This window comes from Mobula birostris, chromosome 25, assembly GCF_030028105.1.
Source record: "Mobula birostris isolate sMobBir1 chromosome 25, sMobBir1.hap1, whole genome shotgun sequence".
NCBI lineage: Eukaryota > Metazoa > Chordata > Chondrichthyes > Myliobatiformes > Myliobatidae > Mobula > Mobula birostris.
The window spans coordinates 48,409,933-48,433,388 of NC_092394.1; the positions used below are offsets into that span (position 1 = coordinate 48,409,933).

The 23,456-nt window shown below is 43.2% G+C and overlaps 1 protein-coding gene across 1 annotated transcript in view; it reads left to right on the forward strand.

Annotated features, from left to right (window-relative positions):
• Nucleotides 1-23,456, forward strand: part of LOC140187649 (scavenger receptor cysteine-rich domain-containing group B protein) — a 43,743-nt gene that overhangs the window by 10,074 nt on the left and 10,213 nt on the right. Inside the window, exons 2-6 of the mRNA XM_072243170.1 lie at nucleotides 1,643-1,989; nucleotides 7,666-7,684; nucleotides 9,365-9,679; nucleotides 11,049-11,141; nucleotides 20,782-21,093. Coding sequence (XP_072099271.1) covers nucleotides 1,643-1,989; nucleotides 7,666-7,684; nucleotides 9,365-9,679; nucleotides 11,049-11,141; nucleotides 20,782-21,093 — 1,086 coding nt within the window. The remainder of the gene's footprint in view (nucleotides 1-1,642; nucleotides 1,990-7,665; nucleotides 7,685-9,364; nucleotides 9,680-11,048; nucleotides 11,142-20,781; nucleotides 21,094-23,456) is intronic.

The following is a 23,456-nucleotide window of genomic DNA, read 5'->3' on the forward strand; positions in this document are numbered from 1 at the left end:
CCTTCCTCTAATTTTTGGCATCTGCGGCTTTTGGCCAATTGCACCAGGATAGCCTCAACCTGTGACAGAACCATGATTTCAATTCAATTTATTCATTAACAAGATGCTTTCTAAACACAAGGCCACAGGACTGGAACCCTTGTAACATGTTTATTTTAATTCTCCACATCCCACATATAAACTTACAGCAATGAAATGGCAGCTGAGGTTCTTGCCAAACATGCTTGTATTTCTGCATGCATTTTGATTGTTCTATTGATTGCCCATGAACATGTGTAATTTTCATTTTGAGAGACAAATTCTGCATTGATGACATTGGTTGGTAATTTACAGAGATTTTAAAACCTTGTTTATGTCTCACAGAACTAACATGGTGTTTTTCCACTGTAATTTTAGATGCTCCAACAGCAACCCTGTCATCCATAGGTAAGAGAAATGCATTGGATTAACATCTTCCTTTATTTCTAAGCTTCATTCACTGGTCATTGGCCAGTTCCTCCCTAATTGTCCTTGAGAAGCCAGCTTAAACTTTTGCAGGGAGCAAATGGTTAAGATCTTCCATGATATATCTTGGTAGGAAATCCCATCACTTTGACCCACTGATGAAGAAGGGACAGCAAGACATCTCTATGTCAACTGGTTGAGTGACTTAGAGCTGTGTTGGAGTTTCCATGTTCCACCTTCCTTGGGCTTCTAAGTGGAACAGGTTTGGGAGGTGCCCTTTCAGAACCCATGAGAAGCTGTTTTGCATCTCAGAGTTGATACCGACTGCAACCACTGTGAGCTAGGGCTGGAGGGAGCGAATGCTTCATGTCCTTTCTTCTGAATGATGCTTCTCAAGTGTTTACGCGTGGTGAATATTACCTAACCCTTGAGCCTTCAGCAGGTGGTCGAGAATCAGGACATTAGTCACCTGTTACCATGCCTGTTCTCATGAGTGAGTGCCAGATAGCGGTCAGCTCAGTCTTATTGGAGACGACCAGCACTGCGATTAAATAACCCAGGTGTCACATTGCAAGTTTTGAGTCAGTCCTGAGTTTACTTCTGACGGTATGATTTTTGTGCATCTCTCAATCAGCATTACAGCTCATCAGCTGATGTGGTCAGTATTACCTTCCATTTTGCGGAGCTTGCACCATGTAAATTGGCTGCAGTGTTTCCTACACGACAACAGTGACTGCACATAACATGTGTCCATTTGCTGTAGAAAACTCTGTAATGGTCTAAGGGAGTGAAGTCACAGAATTATAGAGCACAGAAACAGGCCCTTTGACCGATCTAGTCCATCCTGGCCTGGTCTTCTGCCTAAATCCCATAAACCTGAACCCAGTCCTTAGCCCTCCATATGCCACTCAGCCATGCACCTATCCAATCATCTCTTTGGAAGCGTGCTCCAAAGTGTAATTCATCGTCCTTTTGTTTTATCTCCCACCGTCCTCTCCTTTGTTCCCCTTACCTTTGGCGTTATTGTTAACATGGACGTTGTGGGAAGAAGGCCTGTTTCTGTGCTGCTCCTCTTTTTGTTCTATGATCCTTTGTGAACGATTGGAGAAACAAACCAGAAAGTTCTCAAAAAATACACCTCCATTTTAAAAGAAGGTCAACGGTTTTCACACTTCTTTTGTCTTCATTTCATTGCCAGAAGTTCGCTTGGTGAAGGGGAGGAATCCGTGTCAAGGGCTTTTGGAAGTTCTTTACAATGGCACCTGGGGCACAGTGTGTGATGACGACTGGGACATTGTGGATGCCAGCGTAGTCTGCCAGCAGTTGGGGTGTGGCCGTGCCCTCTCTATGGCAGCAAACCTGCCCTTTGGCAAGGGGACGGGGTTAATTCTGCTGGACAACGTGGACTGCAAAGGGACAGAGTTGTCACTGATGGAGTGTGGAAGCCTGGGCTGGGCCGTCCACAACTGCAACCATTACGAGGACGTGGCTGTCATATGCAATGGTAAAAAATTAGATTTCTATATTAGACCCAGGAGTTGCACAGTTATCAAAGCCCCATGTTCTGAGTTAATCAGAACTTAAACAAGTGCCTCTTTTGACTTCTCAGTCTTCCAATATCCTTCCTCTACAAACCTCAACCTCTTCCTTTTGTGTCAACCTACATTAAACCATTTCAACCATTTCCCTCGTTAACCTACAGAGTCTCCCGATTAAGGAATATCTCTTCAAATTTTTACTCCAGATCAGTCCATAGTTTTCACTCTCCCCCATCTGTAACTTAAGCCTAGGTCCAACCATTTGCCCATAACTAATCTTAACCATTCAATTTTTTGGCGCAAGGACTGTTGTTGACAAATTTCAAACTTTAGAAATCCCTCCTCAGCATCCATCATTAAATCTCTGCATTACCATCTTTCCTCATCTAAGATGCTCTTTAAAATCTATTATAACTCCAAATCCTTCAGTATCCCCTTTAGTATAAACACCTGTCAAATGATGGTTGATAGCACTCATGTGAGAGACCTCAAGCTGTCAATATACAATATAAATGTGTTTCTGTTGAGAAGATTCTGCATTCGATTGCAATGTTTTTGTCAAATCATTCGAGTCTTATTCTAGTATGCTTACCCTTCCTATAACAATCCTTATTATCTTGAGCTAGCCCAACCAGCCCTCACCATGTCAACCATGTTCTATGGTGCAAAGTAAATAATGGGTGGTGGAACAAGGAGCCACATTCTCAGGATCCCACACCCCTTTCATCATAGCGACTCCTGACCTACACGATCCACTCCACTAAATCCATTCAACTGAACTGACTTTATTTCTTACATCCTTCACATACATGAGGAGTAAAAATCTTTACATTACGTCTCCGTCTAAATGTGTAATGTGCAATCATAATAATTTATAATACTTAGAACAGTCAATGCAACATCCACATACACTCAAATCAGAGTGAATTAATCAGTCTGATGGCCTGGTGCAAGAAGCTGTCTCGGAGCCTGTTGGTCCTGACTTTTATGTTGCGGTACCGTTTCCCAGATGGTAGCAGCTGGAATAGATTGTGGTTGGGGTGACTCGAGTCCTCAATGATCCTTTGGGCCCTTTTTTCACACCTGTCTTTGTAAATGTCCTGAATAGTGGGAAATTCACATCTACAGATGCGCTGGGCTGTCCGCACCACTCTGTGCAGAGACCTGTGATTCAGGGAAGTACAGTTCCCATACCAGGCAGTGATGCAGCCAGTCAGGATGCTGTCAATTATGCCCCTGTAGAAAATTCTTAGGATTTGGGGGCCCATACCAAACTTCCTCAACCACCTGAGTTGTAAGAGGCGCAGTTGAACCTTTTTCACCAGACAGCTGGTGTGTACAGACCACGTGAGATCCTCACTGATGTGGATGCTGAGGAACTTAAAGCTGTTTACCCTCTCAACCCCAGATCCATTGATGTCAATATGGGTTAGCCTGTCTCCATTCCTCCTGTAATCCACAACCAGCTCCTTTGTTTATGCGACATTGAGGGAGAGGTTGTTTTCTTGACACCACTGTGTCAGAGAGATGACTTCTTCCCTGTAGGTCACCTCTTATTGTTTGAGATAAGGCCAATCAATGTGGTGTTGCTGGCAAATTTAATTAGCAGATTAGAGCTGTGGGTGGTGATACAGTCATGGCTATACAGGGAGTAAAGGAGGGGACTTAATACACAGCCCTGAGGGGCTCCTGTGTTGAGAGTCAGAAGGGTGGAGGTGAGGGAGCCCACTCTTACCACCTGCCGGTGATCTGATAGGAAGTCCAGGATCCAGCTGCACATGGCAGGGTGAAGGTTGAGATCCCTGAGCTTCCTGTCGAGCCTGAGTGGAATTATGGTGTTGAATGCTGAACTGTAGTCCAAGAACAGCATTCACACAAAAGCATCCTTCTTCTCCAGATGTGTAAGGACGATATGTAGAGCAGTGGCTTCTGTGTTGACTGTTGATCGGTTGTGTCGGTAGGTGAATTGTAGGGGATCCAGTTTGGGTGGTAGCAAGCTGCAGATGTAATCCTTGACCGGCCTCTCAGAGCATTTGCTTATATTGAAGTGAGTGCGACAGGACGCCAGTCGTTCAGGCATGTTACCTTGGTCTTTTTTGGTACAGGGACAATAGTGGATAATCTGAAGCAGGAGGGCACTCTACACTGGGAGAGGGAGAGAGTAAAAATGTCTGAGAACACACCTGCCAGTCGTGCCGTGCACATCCTGAGTACTTGCCCTGGGATGCCGTCTGGCCCCGCAGCCTTGCGACTGTCCACTCGTTGGCAGCGTCTGCGTACCTCAGTCTCAGAGACGACCAGGTTGCAGGTTGTAGTGGTGGCTTTCCTCGGAGGCTCAGAGTTAGCGACATCGAACTGAGCGTAAAAGCCATTGCGTTGATCTGGGAGAGAGGCGCGATGTTGGCGGCGCCTCTATGTTTGTACAGTACATGAGACAATAATTGGTGAGTGAGTAGAGAAAAGAATTCAGGTTTGAGATAATGGGCAAAAGAACCAAAGTAGGTTTGAGCAGGGTTCTGTATTTCTGCCTGTCATCAGTTGTTGTGATCTGAAATACAAATGACTTTCGGTAGGGAATTCGTGCTAAGGGAACAGAACTGGGATGCACCTAATTAATCTGAAGATGTAACGCAAATATATCAGCCAAGAGGTCTGCTGAATTGCTTACAACTCAGGAATCCCTTGTTTAAAACTCCCCATCAACCCCCCCCCCCCCCTCTCTCTCTCTCTCTCTATCTGCTTTGTAAACATTGAAATTTCCACCAAGGTTTTGGTCATCAGTGCTGAATTCACCATCTGTGGCTCTGTGTCAAAGTACTGTGGACCCAGCTCCAAGAGGAGAACAGAGCAGTGGTTGAGAGAGCTGCTGCCCCTCAGGGCCAGAAATCCTACTTCAACCCTGACCACAGGTGCTGTCTGCTTTCACATTGCTCCCCTACTGGGTGAGTTTCCTCTGTATGTTCTAGTCGCCACTCGCAAACCAGAGATATGTGGCTTTGTAGATTAACTTCCCATTCTAAATTATCCCTAGTGTTTAGGTGTGGGGCCATTGATGGGAATGGAGGATCTGGTGGAATAGGTGTAGGACTGGTATAAATAGGTCTGCATGGACCTGCTGGGCTTGTATCCGTTCTCTGTGATTCCAAGCTTCTCCTTCTTATCCTGCAAAATACCTGCGGATCCTTCATTGCAACAGAGACTAATTATCAAGTTGTTACATTGATCTCTAATAAATGATGTGGAAATGTTTTCACAAACATCCACTGCCATTTTGTGCTGAATTTGCTCAGTACCCAATGGGAAGTTAGAACAGGTAAGGATATAGGTTATTGATTATTCGTTTAATCTATTGAATATTGAAAGTCCTAGACAGAGTGGATGTGGAGAGGATTTTTTCTATAGTGGGTGAGTCTAGGACCAGAGGGCACTGCCTCAGAATAGTGGGACTCCATTTAGAACAGAGATGAGGAAGAATTTCTTTAGCCAGAGGATAATGAATCTACGAATACATTGCCACTGAAAGCTGTGGAAGCCAAGTCATTGGGTATATTTAAAGAAGAGATTGATAGGTTCAGGGGTCAAAGGCTAAGGGGAGAAGGCAGGAGAACAGAGTTGAGAGAAATTATGGGTCAGCATGATGATATGGTGGAGCAGACTTAATGGGCCAAATGGTCTATTTCTGTTCCTACAGTATGTCTGATGGTCTAATGATTTTATTGTCCTTAGTACTGTCATGTGTACTGAGGTACACTGAAAAACTTTGGTTTGCATGCCATTCACCCAGATTAGTGCATCGAGGTAGTACAAGGGAGACATCAGAAACCAAAATTAAGTGTTGCAGTTATAAAGAAAGAGCAGTGTAAGCAGATAATAAGGCACAAGACCATAACCATGTAGAATATTAGAGCAAGAACCCATTTGACATACAAGGGGACCGTTCAATACCAATAGATGGTTTCCTTGCAGAGTTGTAGACAGGTAGGGGAACATGTAGCATTTACAGCAGCCAGGATCTGATGAATCGGTGTTGAAGGAATATTCAACTTCCCTCACCCTACCTCTGGTCTTGTAAACCTGGAGATTTGTTCCTTCTGGTAGTCAAAAGGCCCAAGCAAATAAGCTGTAATATGTGTTGGGGTGAAACATGATGGAGATTCATCGTTACACTCAAAAATGGGGCATTTTGTGTTGCAGACAACTAAAGATCAAATTGTAGGGCTGGCTGGGATAATGAAGCTCTGGTAACAGATGTAGAGGGTGTTAGATATGACAACTGTACAAGTGAGCTGTATTCCACACGTCAATGAAAATAATGATCACAAGTCCATCATGGGTAAAGCCTTCCCAACTATTGAGTACATCTACATGAAATGCTGTTGTAGGAAAGCAGCATCCATCATCAGAGATCCCCACCACTCAGGCCATGCTCTTTTCTCGCTACTGCCATCAGGTAGAAGGTACAAGATCCTCAGGACTTGTATTACTGCCATGTTCAAAAGTTGATACCCTTCAACCATCTGGCTCTTGAACAAAAGTGGATAACTACACATGCTTGCCCATCCGTTGAGATGTTCTTACAACTAATGATCTCATTTCAAGGACTCTATCTCATTATCTCGTGTTCTCACTATCTATTGCTATTTGCACAGCTTGTTGTCTTCTGCACTCTGGTTGATCTTTCATTGATATCCTATAGATTTGCTGAGTATGCCCACAGGAAAGTGAATCTCAGGGTTGAAGATGCTGATATATTTACTTTGATAATAAAATAGACTTTGAAGTTTGAACAATAACTTTAACTATTAAAATTCACACAGAGTTCAGTCACAGAAGTTAATCTCTGTGAATAAAGCCATTCAATTCACTGTCTCCATGAGAGACAAAATAAATATATTTCATAATATAAACACTCTGACTCAGAACCTCTCTCCATTTCCAGGAATCAGTGTAAGCAGCATAAAAGTCAGTGTGCATCATCTTTCAAAATGTTTAGTTGGAGATACAGCAGAATTGCTGGACTGAAGATTCAACAAATTTCCTTAAAAACCACAAAATGGGATTTGGAATAAGTTGACCACAGGATCTAGAGATGGTTTTGGGTGCCAGTCTGGATCAAAGCATTTCCGCAAGTGTAGAATGGGAGGGTGCTTAAATTCTGTTTTCACCCCTCTCCCACAGCTGCTTCTGGTGTCGGAAGGCGTGCTGGGTTAGGGAACTTCACCCATCAGCAATTTCACTGCCTGGTTCACCTTTCATCACCCTGGGCACCAGGCAAATTCAATATCAGTAACATAGGAAAGAGTGTAAGAAGAGGGAAGGACCGTTTCTAGTCCTAACTCTGCTCATCCAGATATTTGTCATATAGGTTAAAATGTTGTCTTTTAAGCTGGTTGTTAGAGCCCCTCATTGAAGGCAGGATTACTCCCCAATGCACTTCCAACTACCTTCAACTGCTTCCCTCCCTCCTTTCTCCCTACCCCATATTCCAGCTACCCAGCAAGTATCTCAGATAGTTCTGGACCCACCAGAACTATTTAAGTAACATTCTATTTCCAGCAGTTAGGAATGGAAATCGTGGGAAGATTGTGATTGCTACTTTGTCACAGTTACTGCCAGGAGGTCAGGTAACAGATTTTCGGATCTCCATGATGTAGACAGGGATTGTCATGATAAATGTACAGAGATACAAACCTCGGGGTCAAGTCATCTTTTCAATGGGTAATCATAAATTATCTTTTTCCCTTTTTAGATTTCAGTTCTAAACCTATAAGCAAGATAAATGAAAGCAAGCTATCGGTGTGGGAATACATTCAAGGTAATTATTACAAAAATACAACAATTCCAATGTTATTACTATGTTTCATATTGTGTGTAATTGCCCTGCTGCAAAGTAGATTCTATTGTGTAAAGGTGGACAGAAGCCCTTGGCCATGTGGGAAAGAAGTGAAAGTGCCTCGAACATCTACATGACAGTTTTCATGTTGGAAGTTTTCATGTTTTATTGTTTTACAACATTGAATCACAATGGATTTAATTAGGCTTTCTTTTTACTCTGATCAACAGAGAAAGACTTTTTCATGTCAAAGTGAAAACAGATCTCTACAAAGTGATCTAAATAATTACAAATATAAAATACAAAATAATTGATTGCACAAGTACTCACACCCTTTAATATGGCACACCAAATCATCACTGGTGCAGCCAATTAGTTTTAGACGTCACGTAATTAAATAGAGATCTGTTTTTGGAGACCTGTGTGCAGTCAAGGTGTTTCAACTGATTGTAGGAAAAATACTCCTGTATCTGGAAGTTCCCACTGCTGGCGAGTCAGTATCCTTGCAAAAGCTACAACATGAAGACAAAAGAGCACTCCAAGTAACTCTGTGAAAAGGTTATTGAAAAGCACAAGTCAGGAGATAAATAAAAGAAAATTTCCAAGTCACTGTATATCCCTTGGAGTTCAGATAAGTCAATCATCAAGAAATGGAAAGAATATGGCACAGCTGTAAATCTGCCTAGAGCAGGCCGTCCTCAAAAACTGAGTGACCGTGCAAGAAGGGGACTAGCGAGGGAGGCCACCAAGAGACTCATGGCAACTCTGGAGGAGTGGCTGAAATGGGAGAGTCTGTGCATACAACAACTGTTGTCCAGATGCTTCACCAGTCGCAGCTTTATGGAAGGGTGGCAAAGAGAAAGCCACTGCTGAGAAAAACACACAAAACATCTTGACTAGAGTTTGCCAGAAGGCATGTGGGAGACTCTGAAGTCAGCTGGAAGAAGCTTCTATGGCCTGATGAAACCAAAATCGAGCTTTTTGGCCATCAGACTAAATGCTAAGTTTGGCATAAACAAAACTCTACAGTACAGCATCACTTTAAGAAATTATTCCCATAGAATTCCCTGAGTTAGAAATTTTAGAAGGTGACAGAGCAAGGTGCTCAAACACAAGAAAATCTGCAGAAGCTGGGAATCCAAGCAACACACACAAAATGATGGAGGAACTCAACAGGTCAGGCAGCATCTGTGGAAAAGAGTTTTGGGCCAAGACCCTTCATCAGGATTGGAAAAAATGATGAGAAGAAGTAAGGTGTCCTGTCACTCACTGGCCAGTGGGAAGTGGACCGTCACTGGTAAAGAGTTCTCTCCATTGCTGTCGTCGAGAGTCAATAATCCTCATCAAGAGTTAACATCCACAGAATGGATGGGAAAAGATAGGGTAGAGAATATCCTTTAGCATCAGGGAACTGTTCATTCCTGAGTATAATCTCATTAATCCACATAGAAGTACTCTTACTATCTTGTAAAATGTACCTTACGAATTAATTAAACCCAGGTTCATGAGAAAGTCTCTAGTAATAAAAAGTTCTCTTTTCTTCTTACAGGAGAGGGCAACGTTCGATTAGTCAATGGCTACAACTCATGTCAGGGTAGAGTAGAGATTAAGTACAGAGGACATTGGGGAACGATCTGTGACGACGACTGGGACATGAATGATGCCAAAGTGGTGTGCCGGCAGATCGGCTGTGGGGCAGCAATATCCTCCACCACCAATTCCTACTTTGGATACGGAAAAGGGCTGATTCTAATGGACAATGTCAACTGTGAAGGGGGAGAGTCATCGTTGTTGAGCTGCCACAGTCTGGGATGGGGTGTGCACAACTGTGGCCATCATGAAGACGCAGGGGTCATCTGTGCAGGTATGGTTTTCACCGAAATAATTTACATTCACCTTCCTCACTCGTTTCTTCTCCTCCCAACTCAGTGCAGTCTCTCTGATGCTATAATGGGTGCCTGCTTCATCAGAGCTCTAAATGGACTAAGTTCAGTGTCAGGTTCTAAGGGATAGATATATTGTATGATAGGGTTTGATTACTTTCAGCTCATCTTGACTCAAATCCTTCCCATCCAATCTTGTTTATAATAGATACGTTATCCTGTACAAACATGCCTAGTGTTTCACCTCTTCCTAACCCCGTACAAGTCTCCTCATGTTTTGATCTGCAAGAAGTATATTTTAAAATCCCAATGTTATTCTAATCTCCACATACTAGCCCACTCACACCGAACACTACTCATTACAAAACCTTGCAGAATATAACCCAATTTATTACTTATTCATCACCAGGTTCCCGAGAATAGAAATTGGATTTCATTGCTTTTGTGACAAAATCATTATCTACTCAAACCTCCTTCTTAACCCAGCTGCTAATTCCTCTACCTTATTCCAGAATTCTAAATCTGCTTAATCTTTTCCACTAGTAAAGTGTTTCAGCTCATCTTATTGTGGCGGAGAAGCACTCGGTAAATGTACTGCTTACACACGCGCATCCATACACACACACACACACACACACACACACACAGAAACATTGCCTTGTCATTCTGCTGTCATTGTCCATTTCAGTGTCTTCTCCAGTATATTCCCATACTGGGTCCTAAACCAAGCCGGTGTGCTTGGTTGGCTTTATGTTGCCTTTCCTGCCGTGCCTGGCAGAATAATCTGCTTCTTTAGTAATGGGGATGTGCAAGTGTGTCTACATTGTTTGTATACTGTATTTAAGGTAGATACTTCTCTTTATTTTGTAATGTGATTGTAACTACATTGTGGGGTGCATCATATTCTAATTCATGTGTAGTCTTAAGTTAATTTTGTTGGTAATTAAAGGTGGCTTGTCCTGGTGCCTAAAAAAAGGAGCTCTTCGCCCTCAGAACGGATGAGAGACTGGGGCTGCTGGAAGTTCACACTGCATAAGAATAAATACAGAGCCATTATTATGTTTTTTGCTTGATATCTTTTGCAAATATTGGCAGTTTTCTTTTCACTATTTTCTCTAATTTTTGTAAGTTTGATTTTTGACGCACCGAATAAACATCCTTGCACTAAAGTGCTAAGCGACTCCAGCCATTTTTATCTTTGATCATAACCCACGTATCTAGCACTTATCATATTAAAAATCAGCTTTCAATACAAGTTAGACACTGTCCAGTGTCAAATATAAGATGATGTAACTAAGCTCTCTGTTGCTGAACATTTTAACTAAGTGATCTTTTTTGATTTTCTTCAAGATTCTTGGACACCCATGGCAGTTCAAGTTGCTTCAACCTCTGGATTTTCTACACCGTACACAGGCACAGATTCTGCTCCATCTACCAATCACAGTAAGGACAGTTGATATAAACTTACCCAAAGCAGATACTGAACTTAAAATGAAAAAAATCAAGTAGTCTGTAGCATCCCAGCACCTGGGTAATCATTCCCACTGCCTGAACATGCTAGAAGATCTGTACTCTGGACCATTTTCAAATGCATTCCCTAAAAGATGATGGAGGACTTTTCAGAAGAAATGAAGTAATTGTGATTGGACTTCTAGCTGACATCTATAAGGTTGTGTTCTTGAGGTGTCAACTGAAATGATGTCTGGTTTTAACCTGAAGGCATTATTGAGTATTTTATACTGCCGGGTTTCCTGCCTGGTAATTCTCTTGCCCAAGAGACAAATAAGGTAACAGTACATTTAACAGCGGAGGAGGGTGGAGGGAAAAGAAAAGAAGAGACATTGCTGGGCTGAGGGAAACTGCATCTGTCGGGAGTGGGCACGCCACAGGGGTAAGATCAGTTATGTGTGATGAGATGGTTAAGAGGGATTTGCAGCAGGATTTAGGAGTCTGCGATTTCAGTGGTTACAATGGGGAGATTGCAGAAGTAGGGTGGCTTATGAAAGCAGTACATTGCAGACATAATGCTTCAGTCTATGAGAAACTCTTCAGCCATTGACCTAGAAACAGTTCCTACAGATCTAGCCCTTCCCTTGTCTTTACAGGAAATGATACAGGTAAAAGCAACCATCCTCAATAATATATTTCAATGTAACCTGCCTGATGAACTCCAGCACCACCCTCCCACCATATACCATCACCCCCTTCTCCCCGACCCACCAACTATTGTATCCCTCTCTGTCAAAGAACTACAGAAGATATTCAAAACAGAAACAGGCTTTATGCAATTCCTTATTAACAGAAATACTATTTCTTGATCAAAACTTCTCATAATTGTAAAGACCTCTTGTAGACCATCCATCAGTCTTGACCAAAGGGACCCAGATTATTCATCCTTTCCTCTGACATTTCTGTTGTTATCCTTGTAAATCTTTGCATCATCCTTTCTAACTCTCTATATCCCTTTTACATTATGGTGACCAGAGCTGTTCATTTTAACATTAGATACAAACTTAGCATAACTTCCTTAATTTTCAATTCTATTCCTCTAATATTAACATTTACTACATGGTTTGGATTTTATATGGTCTTTCTAACTTTTGCCTTAACTTTTAGCAATCTAGTGTGTCTGTTCTACAGGACCCCTTTTTTCTCAAGCCAATTTAAATCTTCGTCTTCCAATAAATCGTATCTCTATTCCTTTTACCAAAATGTACTACCTCAGAACTTCATTTGCCATTGATTTGCCCATTCTGCATGTTTGTTAATGTCCTCCTGTAGTTTGCTGGCTTCCTCCTCAACCTTAAGTTTCCTTCAGGTTATTATAGCAAGGGGTGGTAATGAAGATAAGGTCCCATTAACTATTGAATGCTCCCAATGGCATGCATCTCCAATAGCCTCTGACAAGTCCAGCTCCTGACCTTCATGTGTGGCAGGTGTTTTTCTCTTCACACTTCTAACTGGTTTTTGTCAACCCACTCCATCAGCTCATGGCCGCACCGATCGACCACGGCAAAGCCATCTTGGATGTGGGTGAGAGGACATGTTTGGGCCAGGTGGAGGATGTCCTTGGTTGTGGCACCACAGGGGCAAGATAGGGTGTAATATTTGCGCTGTTTTGGCATGGCAACTTCAGAGTCTATTTGTGGCCGTCCAGTTTCCTCTGGTAGCTGTAGTAAGGCCCGGGAGGAGCGAGGTGAGGTCATCAATCAGATCTCTGCCAGGTGTGGGGGCCGCGTGTTGTTGTGCCAGTATTGGAGCCATTCAGTGTGTTAGTCATAGGAGTCGAGATTTTTCACGTTGCAGAAAGGTTTTCGGGATTTGAGTTGGGAAGTTAGAGGAGCATTTTCGATGAGTTTACGAACGGGAATATTGTTGGGCATATTTTGAATATGTTTGTGCAATTTTGCTGAAGCTGCTCTTCTACGGATCTTCAGGGGTGCTATTCCACTCAGTGTTGGGATCCTTTGGACAGGTGTGGATTGTAAGGTTCCTGAGATTATTTTCATGGAAGTATGGAGCTGTATATTGATGATGTTTGTGTGAGCACTTCTCTCCCAGGTGGGTGCGCAATATTCGGTGACTGAGAAACATAGTGCTAGGCTAGATGTTCATAGGACTGACTGGTTAGTACCCCATTCAGTTCCTGCTATCTTCCTGATCATGGCCATTCTGGATTTTAGTTTCTTTGCAGCATTTTGAAGGTGTGTCTTGTTTGAGACAGTTTGATCTAGTGTGACTCCTGAGTACTTTAGGTGTGGATCGTTGGGTAGCTGTTTGTCATTTAGCTTGATATTAAGTTTAAGTTTGGTTAGTCGGTTGTCCAGATGAAATATGGAAATTACTGTTTCGTTTACATTCATATTTAGGTACCACTTTGAGAATCAGGTGGATAGGGAGTTGATGCCTTGGGTGAGGTTTTTTCAATGGATTTGACTTCGTTCGATTGGAAGGCTATGACCCAGTCATTGGTGTATCCAAATTCAGCAAATTTGGTTTCAGGGAGGTCACTGAGGTACAGATTGAACAAAGTTGGAGCCAGAACTGACCCTAGGGGGGACGCCATTGCAGAACTTCATTATGCGACTGGTGTCAGTTCCTAGGAAGGAGAAGAAAGGATAGGTGCTTGTTATTCTGTAGAGGAGACGTAGGATCTTTTTATATGGGTTGATTCCGGCTAGTTTTAACATTAAGCCTTGGTTCCAAACAGTGTTGTATGCAGTGAATAAATCGATTAAAAAATTGCTCTGATTTTCTTTTTATGATCAAAGCCTGATACGATGTACGATGTGAGTGCGAGAACTTGTTCACTGGTATTGTGATGTTGTCTGAAGCCAGCTTGGTCGATCAGTGGCAAAGGCAGGCTACTGGAGGCCTAAAGCCAGTTGTTTCGGGCAGATGGGGCTCGTCAGCCACGGTTCGTAGTTCATCTAGGAGAAGGAAAACTCTGATCGCAAGCCTTCGCTGCCTTGCGGCTAAATGCACTCATGGGGAAGGGTTTGGGAGTAAACCCTGAGGAAAAAATCCAGAGCTGGAGTCCCTAAGGCAGTCCTACATTGAGTTTATCACTGGTAGACAACTCCCGTGACAATGCTGGTTCCACACTGTATCAATCTCTACCATTCCTTTGGGTTCATCGGATGTGTGCAGGGGGGGCCTTGCTACATGGACAACAGATTGCTCTCTACATTGTACTGCCCTGGCTTTGCAGTTCTGGACAGTTAGGACAGAACATCCATGGTTGACCCTGACCAACAATTGGCCCTGCAGGCAGACAATTAGTGCAGCGCCACGATGAGGTAAACTATGAAGTCAAGGGTCCATCTTATTGTAGTAGAGAACAGCTCAATAGTCTTAATCCAGTAATATATTGGCACATTCGTTTGCTCCAGCTTTTAGAGGGTCAACTAAAAGTGCTACTGTCCTATTTAAAAGTATTTTTAATGATTGTAAGATCCTGCTATAGGTTAAGAGCTTAAAGTACTACAGGTCTACTCCATCAGCGAGTTGCTTGTTGGAGGAGAAAATGAAGGAACTGCGCGTGCTGCTGCTGCCTGAGTTGAAGAGGGCTTACAGTTTAATAGCAAGTGACCACTTTGGTTGCTTTTATTGTGATTGCAAGACCCTTTTGGACATTATTAATGTGGTATGCCACAAGTTTGATCTACTGATTTATTGGTGGGGAACAGGGTCGGCTGGCAGTGGAGCTGCATGGCCTCGGTCACAGCGAGGACTAGGCCTCAAGCCATGGTGTCGCCTGTTTACAGCCACCAGGAGAGAGCTGTCAGAGATGGTGCACTCCATCGGGGCGGCAGGGTGCTGCGGCCTCCAGGCTGGAGTTGGTGCAGCCTCCCACCCACCATCCCCACTCTTCACACTGCAGAAGACAACATCTGTTGTGGTCAACTGAAGATTTCTGTGACATTGAATGGCTTGAGTTTGGACTCTTTTATTGTGTGGCTGTATCTTGCTATCTTATATATGCTATGTGTGCTTTGACTGTTGGCGCTGTGTTTTGCACCTTGGTCCCAGAGTAATGCTGTCTCGTTTGGCTGTATTCATGATTATTCATGTATGGTTGAAGGATAATTAAACTTGAATTGAATTGTAACAGTGGGGTAGAAGCTGTCCTTGTCCTTGAGCCTGCTGGTACCTGTTTTCAGTCTTCTGTATCTTCTGCTTAATGCGAGGGATGTCTATGTCCTGGGTGGGAGTCATCTTTGATTGTGCTGGCTCTTTTATTGAGGCAGTGAGAAGTATAGATAGAGCCTAGGGAGGGGAGGCTGGCTTCCATGATGTGCCCACAACTCTCTGCAGCTTCTTGAGGTCTTTAAAATTGTAGTGGGTTGAGGTTGCCCAGGAGGCTGCCATTGATGTATGCCATGGCCAGCCTCTGAAACACTTTGTGATGGTGGATGTCAGAGCTGCTGGACAGTTTGCAGCTATGACCCGTGTCTGTGACTCTCCCGCTTGCAAACACCTAGCAATTCCACCAACGTGTTCCATTACTAATGGCCAAGCTTTACTCCCTCCCTGAAGCCAGCAAACAATTGCTGTTGTCCCCAAGCTGTGCAACTCCTGTCCTTATTTATCCGTGTATTATGGGGAAACTTATCAAAGATCTTCTGAAGATCAGAATCCAATCATTTCTCCAGACAAAATGTGTAATTGGCTTGGGTTTGGATTTGATAATTTCCATCATTTTAACTTCCCACACAGCCCAAAAGTGCAAGCTACTTGGTCAATCCGTTCATACCAAGTGTCAGAGAGGAAGTCTGGAAGTTTATTTGAAATAGACACAATAATAGCCCAGAGATCACTTCAAGATGCACAACTGACATTCACTCCTTGTACTTGGTTACAGATGTTACAGATCAGACTTTTGAACTGGTCACAACCACAAAGCTGACGACACCTCAAAGGGGTAAGATCAATCATTTTTCATTCAAAGAAGTTTCTGTGCTGTTTTGTGATTAAGAGTTTAATCCAACATATTACGAATTACATTTGGGTTTAATATCACTAGTATATATTGTGAAATTTGTTGTTTTGGGGCAGCAGTACATTGCAATACACAATAATAAAAACTATAAATTACAGTAAGAAGTATAAAATAAATTAAGTTGTGCAAAAAGACAGAAAAAAAATACTGACGTAGTGTTCATGGATTCATTGTCCATTCTCAAATCTGATGGTGGTGGGGAAGAAGCTGTTCCTGAAACATTGAGTGAGTGTCCTCAGGCTCCTGTGCCTCGTCTTTGATGATAGCAACAAGAACAGGGCATGTCCTGGGTGTTGAGAGCCCTTAACGATGGATGCCATCTTTTTGAGGCATCACTCATTGAAGGTGTCTTCGATGCTGGGGAGGCTAATACCCATGAGGAAGCTGGTTGTGTTTATAACTTTGTTTGGTCCTGTGCAGTGGCTCCTCCAAAGCAGACGGTGATGCAACCAGTTAGAGTGCTATCCATGGTTCACCTGTAGAAATTTGCGAGAGTCTTTGGTGTCATACTAAGCCTCCTCAAACACCTAATGAAATATAGCCGACATCTGTCTTCTTGTAATTGCATTAATATATTGGGCCCAGGATAGATCTTCAGAAATGTTGATGCCCAGGAACTTGAAACTGCTGATCCCTCGATGAGGTCTGGTGTGTGTTCCCTTGACTTCCCCTTCCTGAAGTCCACAATCAATACGTTAGTCTTACAGATCTTAAGTGTAAGGTTGTTGCTCCAACACCACCCAACCAGCTGATCTAGCTCACACCTGAACACCTCCTTATCACCATCTTAAATTCTGTTAACAACAATCGTCAGCAAATGTATAGATTGTGTCTGAGCTGTGCTTAGCCACATAGTCGTGGGTGTAGAGTGAGTAGAGAAGTGGGATAAGTACACATCCTGAGGTGTTTCAATGTCGATTGTCAGCAAGCAGAAGATGTTATTTCTGATCCACAAAGACTGTGGTCTCACGCTGAGGAAAACAAGGATCCAGTTGCGGAGGGAGATACAGAGAGCTGTAATCAATGAATACTAGCCAGAATTAGGTATTACTATTGTCCAGGTGATCCAAGGTTGAGTACAGATACAGAGAGAATGCTTCTGCTATAGACCTTGTGGTGGTAGGGGAACTTCAGCAGGTCCAGGTCCTTGTTGAGGCAGGGGTTGATTCTGGCTATGAACAACCTCTCAAAGCACTTCATCACAGTAGATATGAGTGCCACTGGGCGATATTCATTGAGGAAGAACATTCTACTCTTCCTGGGACTGTTGCCCTTTTGAAGCAGGTGGGAACATTCGACCGCAGCAGTGAGAGATTGAGGCTGTCCCTGAACACTCCGGCCAGGAGGTTGGCACAGGTTTTCAGAGCCCTACTGGGTACTCCATCAGGGCCTGATCCCTTGCAAGGGTTCACCCTCTTAAAAGATGTTCTGATGTTGGCCTTTGAGACAGGGATCACAGGATTACCAGATGCTGCAGGGATTCGCACAGATGTAGTTTTATTCTCCCTTTCAAAGCATGCATGAAAGGAGTAGAGCTCATCTGGGAATGGAGCATCGCAGCTATTCACAATCTTCAATTTCACTTTGAAGGGAGTAATGGCCTGCAAATCCTGCCGGGCTGACATGTATCCGATTCCATCTCTAACTTCAATTGGCATTATTTTGTTGCTTTAAAATAGCCTTCCATAGGTCATACCTGGACTTGGTGTATAGTCCTGGATCACCAGTCTTGAAAGCCACAGATCTAGCCCTCAGCAGACTATGAATCTCCTGGTTCATCCATGGCTTTTGGTTTGGGTATGTCCGGTATGTTCTCAAAGGCACACACTCATCCACATAAGTCTTGATAACGTTGATGACAACTGTGATGTACTCAGTGGAAAGCACATCACTACCAGGACGATGGCAGAAAACTCCATTGGCAGATAAAATGGATGACATTTAACCACTAGATGCTCCAGGTTGAGTGAGCGGGGCTGAAATCGAACTGCCACATCTGTGCACACAATGAGTTAATCACAAAGCATACTCCATCTCCTCTGACTTTGATAGACTCTGTCCTGTCCTTGCAGAGAATGGTGAAGCCATCAGGCTGCAGTGCTGCATCCGAAATGATGGCGGATAGCCATGATTTTGTGAAGCAAAGTACACAGCAGTCCCTGATGTCCCTCTGGTACAGAAATCTTCCTCTGTGGTCTTCAATTTTTCAGAGACTGTAGATTTACCAGCAAGATAGTTAGGAATGGGGGGGAGGGGAGTGATCTAAGGGGTTGGCACTTCAATGGTCCTTGCGGACCAGCATGCCATCCCTACTTCAGTTTTCTTAAAGGGGAACTGCACTCATGACCAGAGTCTGACGTCTGACGTTCATCGACTTTGAGTATCGATAGGTTTTTTTAAACATCTTAACACGATGCTGCTTAATGAAGTAGCCAAGGCAGTGACTGTGGATTTCAGCTGTGGTAGTCCTGAATGGGAATGTTTGATGATTCCCATCGGAGCTGCACGCAAAGTGCCACCACTTATCAGTGCCATCTTACTGGAAGCAAGATGGTACACAATAAGAAAGCATCCTACTGTTTGACAAAGCCATGTCTGATCCACTTATTTCACTTTCTGTGGAAAGGAAAACGTAATTTATTTCCTAATTCCTGAAGGAAATTGTGCAATGTCCAGGAATATCTATGATCCACTGAAACACTCACCAAACATCTGGTGAGGTGACGGTGCATTTGGTTGTAGGTGCCTCTCTGGGTCTAACAAATGGTGCAAAGGTTTGTCTTAAACATTCTTCTTGTGATCACAAGATCCCATTGGACATTGCTAATATAAAATAGTGCAAGTCTGGTTCATTGGTTCACTGGTGAGACCGGTGACGGGGGAGCTGCGTGGCCTCAGTTTTTGCTTGTATCAGGTCTTCATGTCGTGGCATCGCCTGACGCGACCACCCAGAGGAGGAGACATCTGAGGTGGTGTGAATGACAGCAGAGGCGCGGCGGCGTGCTGGAATCCATGTTGGGTTGGGGATTGGCATAAATATTCACCCCCTTTACTATGACACACCAAATTATCACTGGTGCAGCCAATTGGTTTTAGAACTCTCTTAATTAAAGTGGAGATCTATTTTTGGAGACGTGCAGTCAAGCTGTTTCAACTGATTGTGGTAAAAATACATCTGTATCTGGAAGGTCCAGCTGCTGGTGAGTCAGTATCCTGGCAAAAACTACACCATGAAGACAAAGAAACACTCCAAGCAACTTTGCAAAAAGGTTATTGAAAAGCACAAGTTAGAAGATGGGTACAAGGGAATTTCCAAGTCACTGAATATCTCTTGGAGTACAGTTAAGTCAATCATCAAGAAATGGAAAGAATATTGCACAGCTGTAAATCTGCCTAGAGCAGGCTGTCCTCAAAAACTGAGTGACCGTGCAAGAAGGGGACTAGTGAGGGAGGCCACTAGAGACACTGGAGGAGCTACAAGCTTTAGTGGCTGAGATGGGAGAGACTACATGAAACAACTATTGCCCGGGTGCTTCACCAGTCACAGCTTTATGAGAGAGTGGCAAAAAGAAAGCCACTGTTGAAAAAAACTCCTATGACATCTCAGCTAGAGTTTGCCAGACGGCATATGGGAGGCTCTGAAGTCAGTTAGAAGAAGGATCTATGTCTGATGAAACCAAAATTCAGCTTTTTGGCCATCAGACTAAACGCTATGTTTGGTGTAAGCCAAACACTACATCATCAAAAACGCATGATTCCTACCATGAAGCCTGGTGATGGCTGCATCATGCTGTGGGGATTCTTTACTGCAACATGCCCTGGAAGGCTTGTGAGGTAGAGGGTAAAATGAATGCAGCAAAATACAGTGAAATCCTGGAGGAAAACCTGATGCAGTCTGCAAGAAATCTGCAACTAGAGAGAAGATTCGTTTTCCAGCAAAAAAATTACCCCAAGCATAAATGCAAAGCTACACAGGAATGGCTTAGAAAAAAGGAATTTAATGTTCTAGAGTGTCAAGTCAGAGTCCAGACCTCAATCCAACTGAGAATTTGTGGCTGAACTTGAAAAAGGCTGTACACTCACAATCCCCATGCAATCTGAGAGAGCTTGAACAGTTTTGGAAAGAAGAATGGGGAAAAATTTCAGTATCCAGATGTGGGGACCTATCTACACAAACCCAAGGCTGTCATAGGTGCATCTACTAAAAACTAACGATGGGGGTGAATTTAGATCATTTTATAGACATCTGTTTTCACTTTGATACGAAAGAATCTTTTTCTCTTGATCAGTGTCAAAAAAGTCAAATTAAATCCACTGTGATTCAATATTGTTAAAAAATAAAACATGAAAACTTCTGGGGGGGGGGAGTGAATACTTTTTATAGGCACTGTACAATTGGGTCCTTTATTTCATTATCTTGTGCCAATATTGAACCAGTTTCAACCCTGATTAATGACTGTATGCCAATGATTCCGACGTCTCACCTTGCCCTTTTATGATTCCGTGCTGAACGATTTAAAAATTGCATGCGCCACGGAAATTAACCCTGAAAGCGTGATAACTGTGTGAATATTTTTCCAGCCAGATCCATTCGTTTGGTGAATGGGAACAACAGCTGTCAAGGCAGAGTGGAAATATTTTACGGCAATAACTGGGGGACTGTGTGCGATGACGACTGGAATATTAAGAATGTGGCGGTGGTTTGCAAACAGCTGGGATGTGGTAGTGCCATCACTGCTAAAGAACTTGGCTACTTTGGATATGGAAGTGGGCCAATATTGCTGGACAATGTGAACTGCAAAGGTACAGAATCCTCCCTGGCCGAATGCTTTAACCTTGGATGGGGAAAACACAACTGTAGACACCACGAGGATGCAGGTGCTATTTGCGTAGGTAAGAGTAATGTCAACAGTGACTAGCTTTTATGCCGAAGGAGATACTCGTGTGTAATACAGTGCTTTCCACTGCCCCACATCAATGTGTTTTACAACCTGTGAATTTCACCAGTTGCTATGTCACATCACCTCCGAGAGGACCACAACATTGTTGATCTTTGGAGGCTTGCGTGCCTCAATGACCCGGAGAGCTGTGTTGGCTGGAGTCAGGGCTCTATGCTTTGGCTCTTGGTGAGATCACCCATGCCAAGCAGATCAAAGGGTAGAGGCTGGATTAGGAGTGGTCCACTGATCTTTCATGTTCAGGGGGTGCAGCTCAGGGCTAACAACCCTGACTGGTAAAACAAAATTGTTCCGAAACCAGCAATGAAGAATCCTAAAGGACCTTCATTGCTGCCTAAATAATGGGCAAAAGAGAAAGAGAGAGATGTTATCTCAGTATACATGGCAGCACAATGAACTGACAGATAATCGGGTATGGCAGTGTTAGAAGAATGTGTTTGACCAGGACACACCATGAGAACGAAAGACAGTGGCCGTGGGAAAACATGCCATGAGAATCTTTTTATACATCCGAGTGGAAGTGCCTCACCTTTATTGATCGCTTTTCCCCACAGTGATTACTTCATCAATGCTGCTGCTGAGATGATGTGGTCAAGTGCACAAAGTTGGGTTTTTATACTTTCCAGCTTGCGAAAGCGATTGGTAGTAGAGAACCAAGATAACACTACCTTGCCAGTGGAGAACATACCAAATTTTTCATAGACAGATGTTTGAAAATTAAAGCTGAACCTCACAGACTGAATGGGAAATAGAATAAACAACTTGGCTGCGAAAATTCTTCAAGCTGGGAAGTGAGTGAGTTCCCATCAGTCACAGGAGCAGAATTAGGCCATTCACCCACTGAGTCTGTTCTGCTATTCTATTACAGCTAATTTACTGGCCCGCTCAATCCTATTCCCCTGCCTTCTCCCCATAACCTTTGATGTCCTGACGAATCAAGAGCATATCATCCTCCGCTTTAAATATACTCAATGACTTGGCCTCCACAGCCAATTGTAGCAGCGAATTCCACACATTAACTACCCTCTGGCTGAAGAAAATCTTCCTCATCTCTGTTCTAAATAGACATCCCTCTATTCTGAGCTGTGCCCTCTGGTCCTAGAATTCTCCACATCCTCTCCTCATTCACTCTATTTAGACCTTTCAAAATTCGATAGGTTTCAATAAGATCCCCCCTTATACTTCTAAATTCCAGTGAGTACAGGACCAGTGCCATCAAGTGCTCCTCATATGTTAACCGTTTCGTTTGTGGAATCATTCTCGTGAACTTCCTCTGAACAATGCCTTATAAAACCTTAGCATTAGATCTTTGTTCTTATATTCTAGACCTCTCAAAATGAATGCAAACATTGAATTTGCCTTCCTTACCACTGACTCCACCTGCAAGTTAAACTTTAGGGAACCCTGGCTGAGAACTCTCATGTCCCTTTGCACCTCTGATTTTTGAATTCTGTCCCCATTTAGAAGTTGTCAATGCCTTTATTCCTTCTACATGACCATACACTTACCTACGCTATCTTCCATCTGCCATATCTTGCCCATTCTCACAGTCTGATCCTCTACAGACTCCCTGCTTCCTCAACACTACCTGCCCCTCCACCAATCTTCATTTCACTCACAAACTTTGCCACAAGACCATCAATTCTATCATCTAGATAAAAGGCAAATATCATGAAAAGAAGCAGTCTCAGTCTTGAAACCAAATCCTGTGGAACACCACTAGTCACTTGCAACCAACTAGAAAAGGCCCCCTTTATTCCCACTCTTGTCTTCTGCCAGTTGGCCAGTCTTCTAACAATATATATCTTCCCCGTAATACCATGAGCTTTTATCTTGTTAAGCCACATCATATATGCCACCTTGACAAAGGCCTTCTGAGAATCTAATTAAGCAGCATCCACTGACTCTCCTTTGTCTACCCTGCCTGTTATTTCCTCATAGAATTCCAACAGATTTTGGAAGTGAGGTTTCCTCTTAAGGAAACCATGCTGAATGTGGCCTACTTTATCATGTGCTTCAAAGTACCCCAAAATCTCATCATTAATAATGGACTCCAACATTTTCCCAACCGCTAACTGGCCTATAGTTTTCTTTCTTCTGCCTCGCTCCCTTCTTAAAGAGTGGAGTGATACTTGCAATTTTCCATTCCTCTGGAACCATTCCAGAATCTGGTGATTTTTCAAAAATTGTTATTAATGCTTCCACCATCTCTTCACCTACCTGTTTCAGAACCCTGGGGTATATTCCGTCTGGTCTGAGTGACTTATCTACCTTCAGACCTTTCAGCTTCCCAAGCAC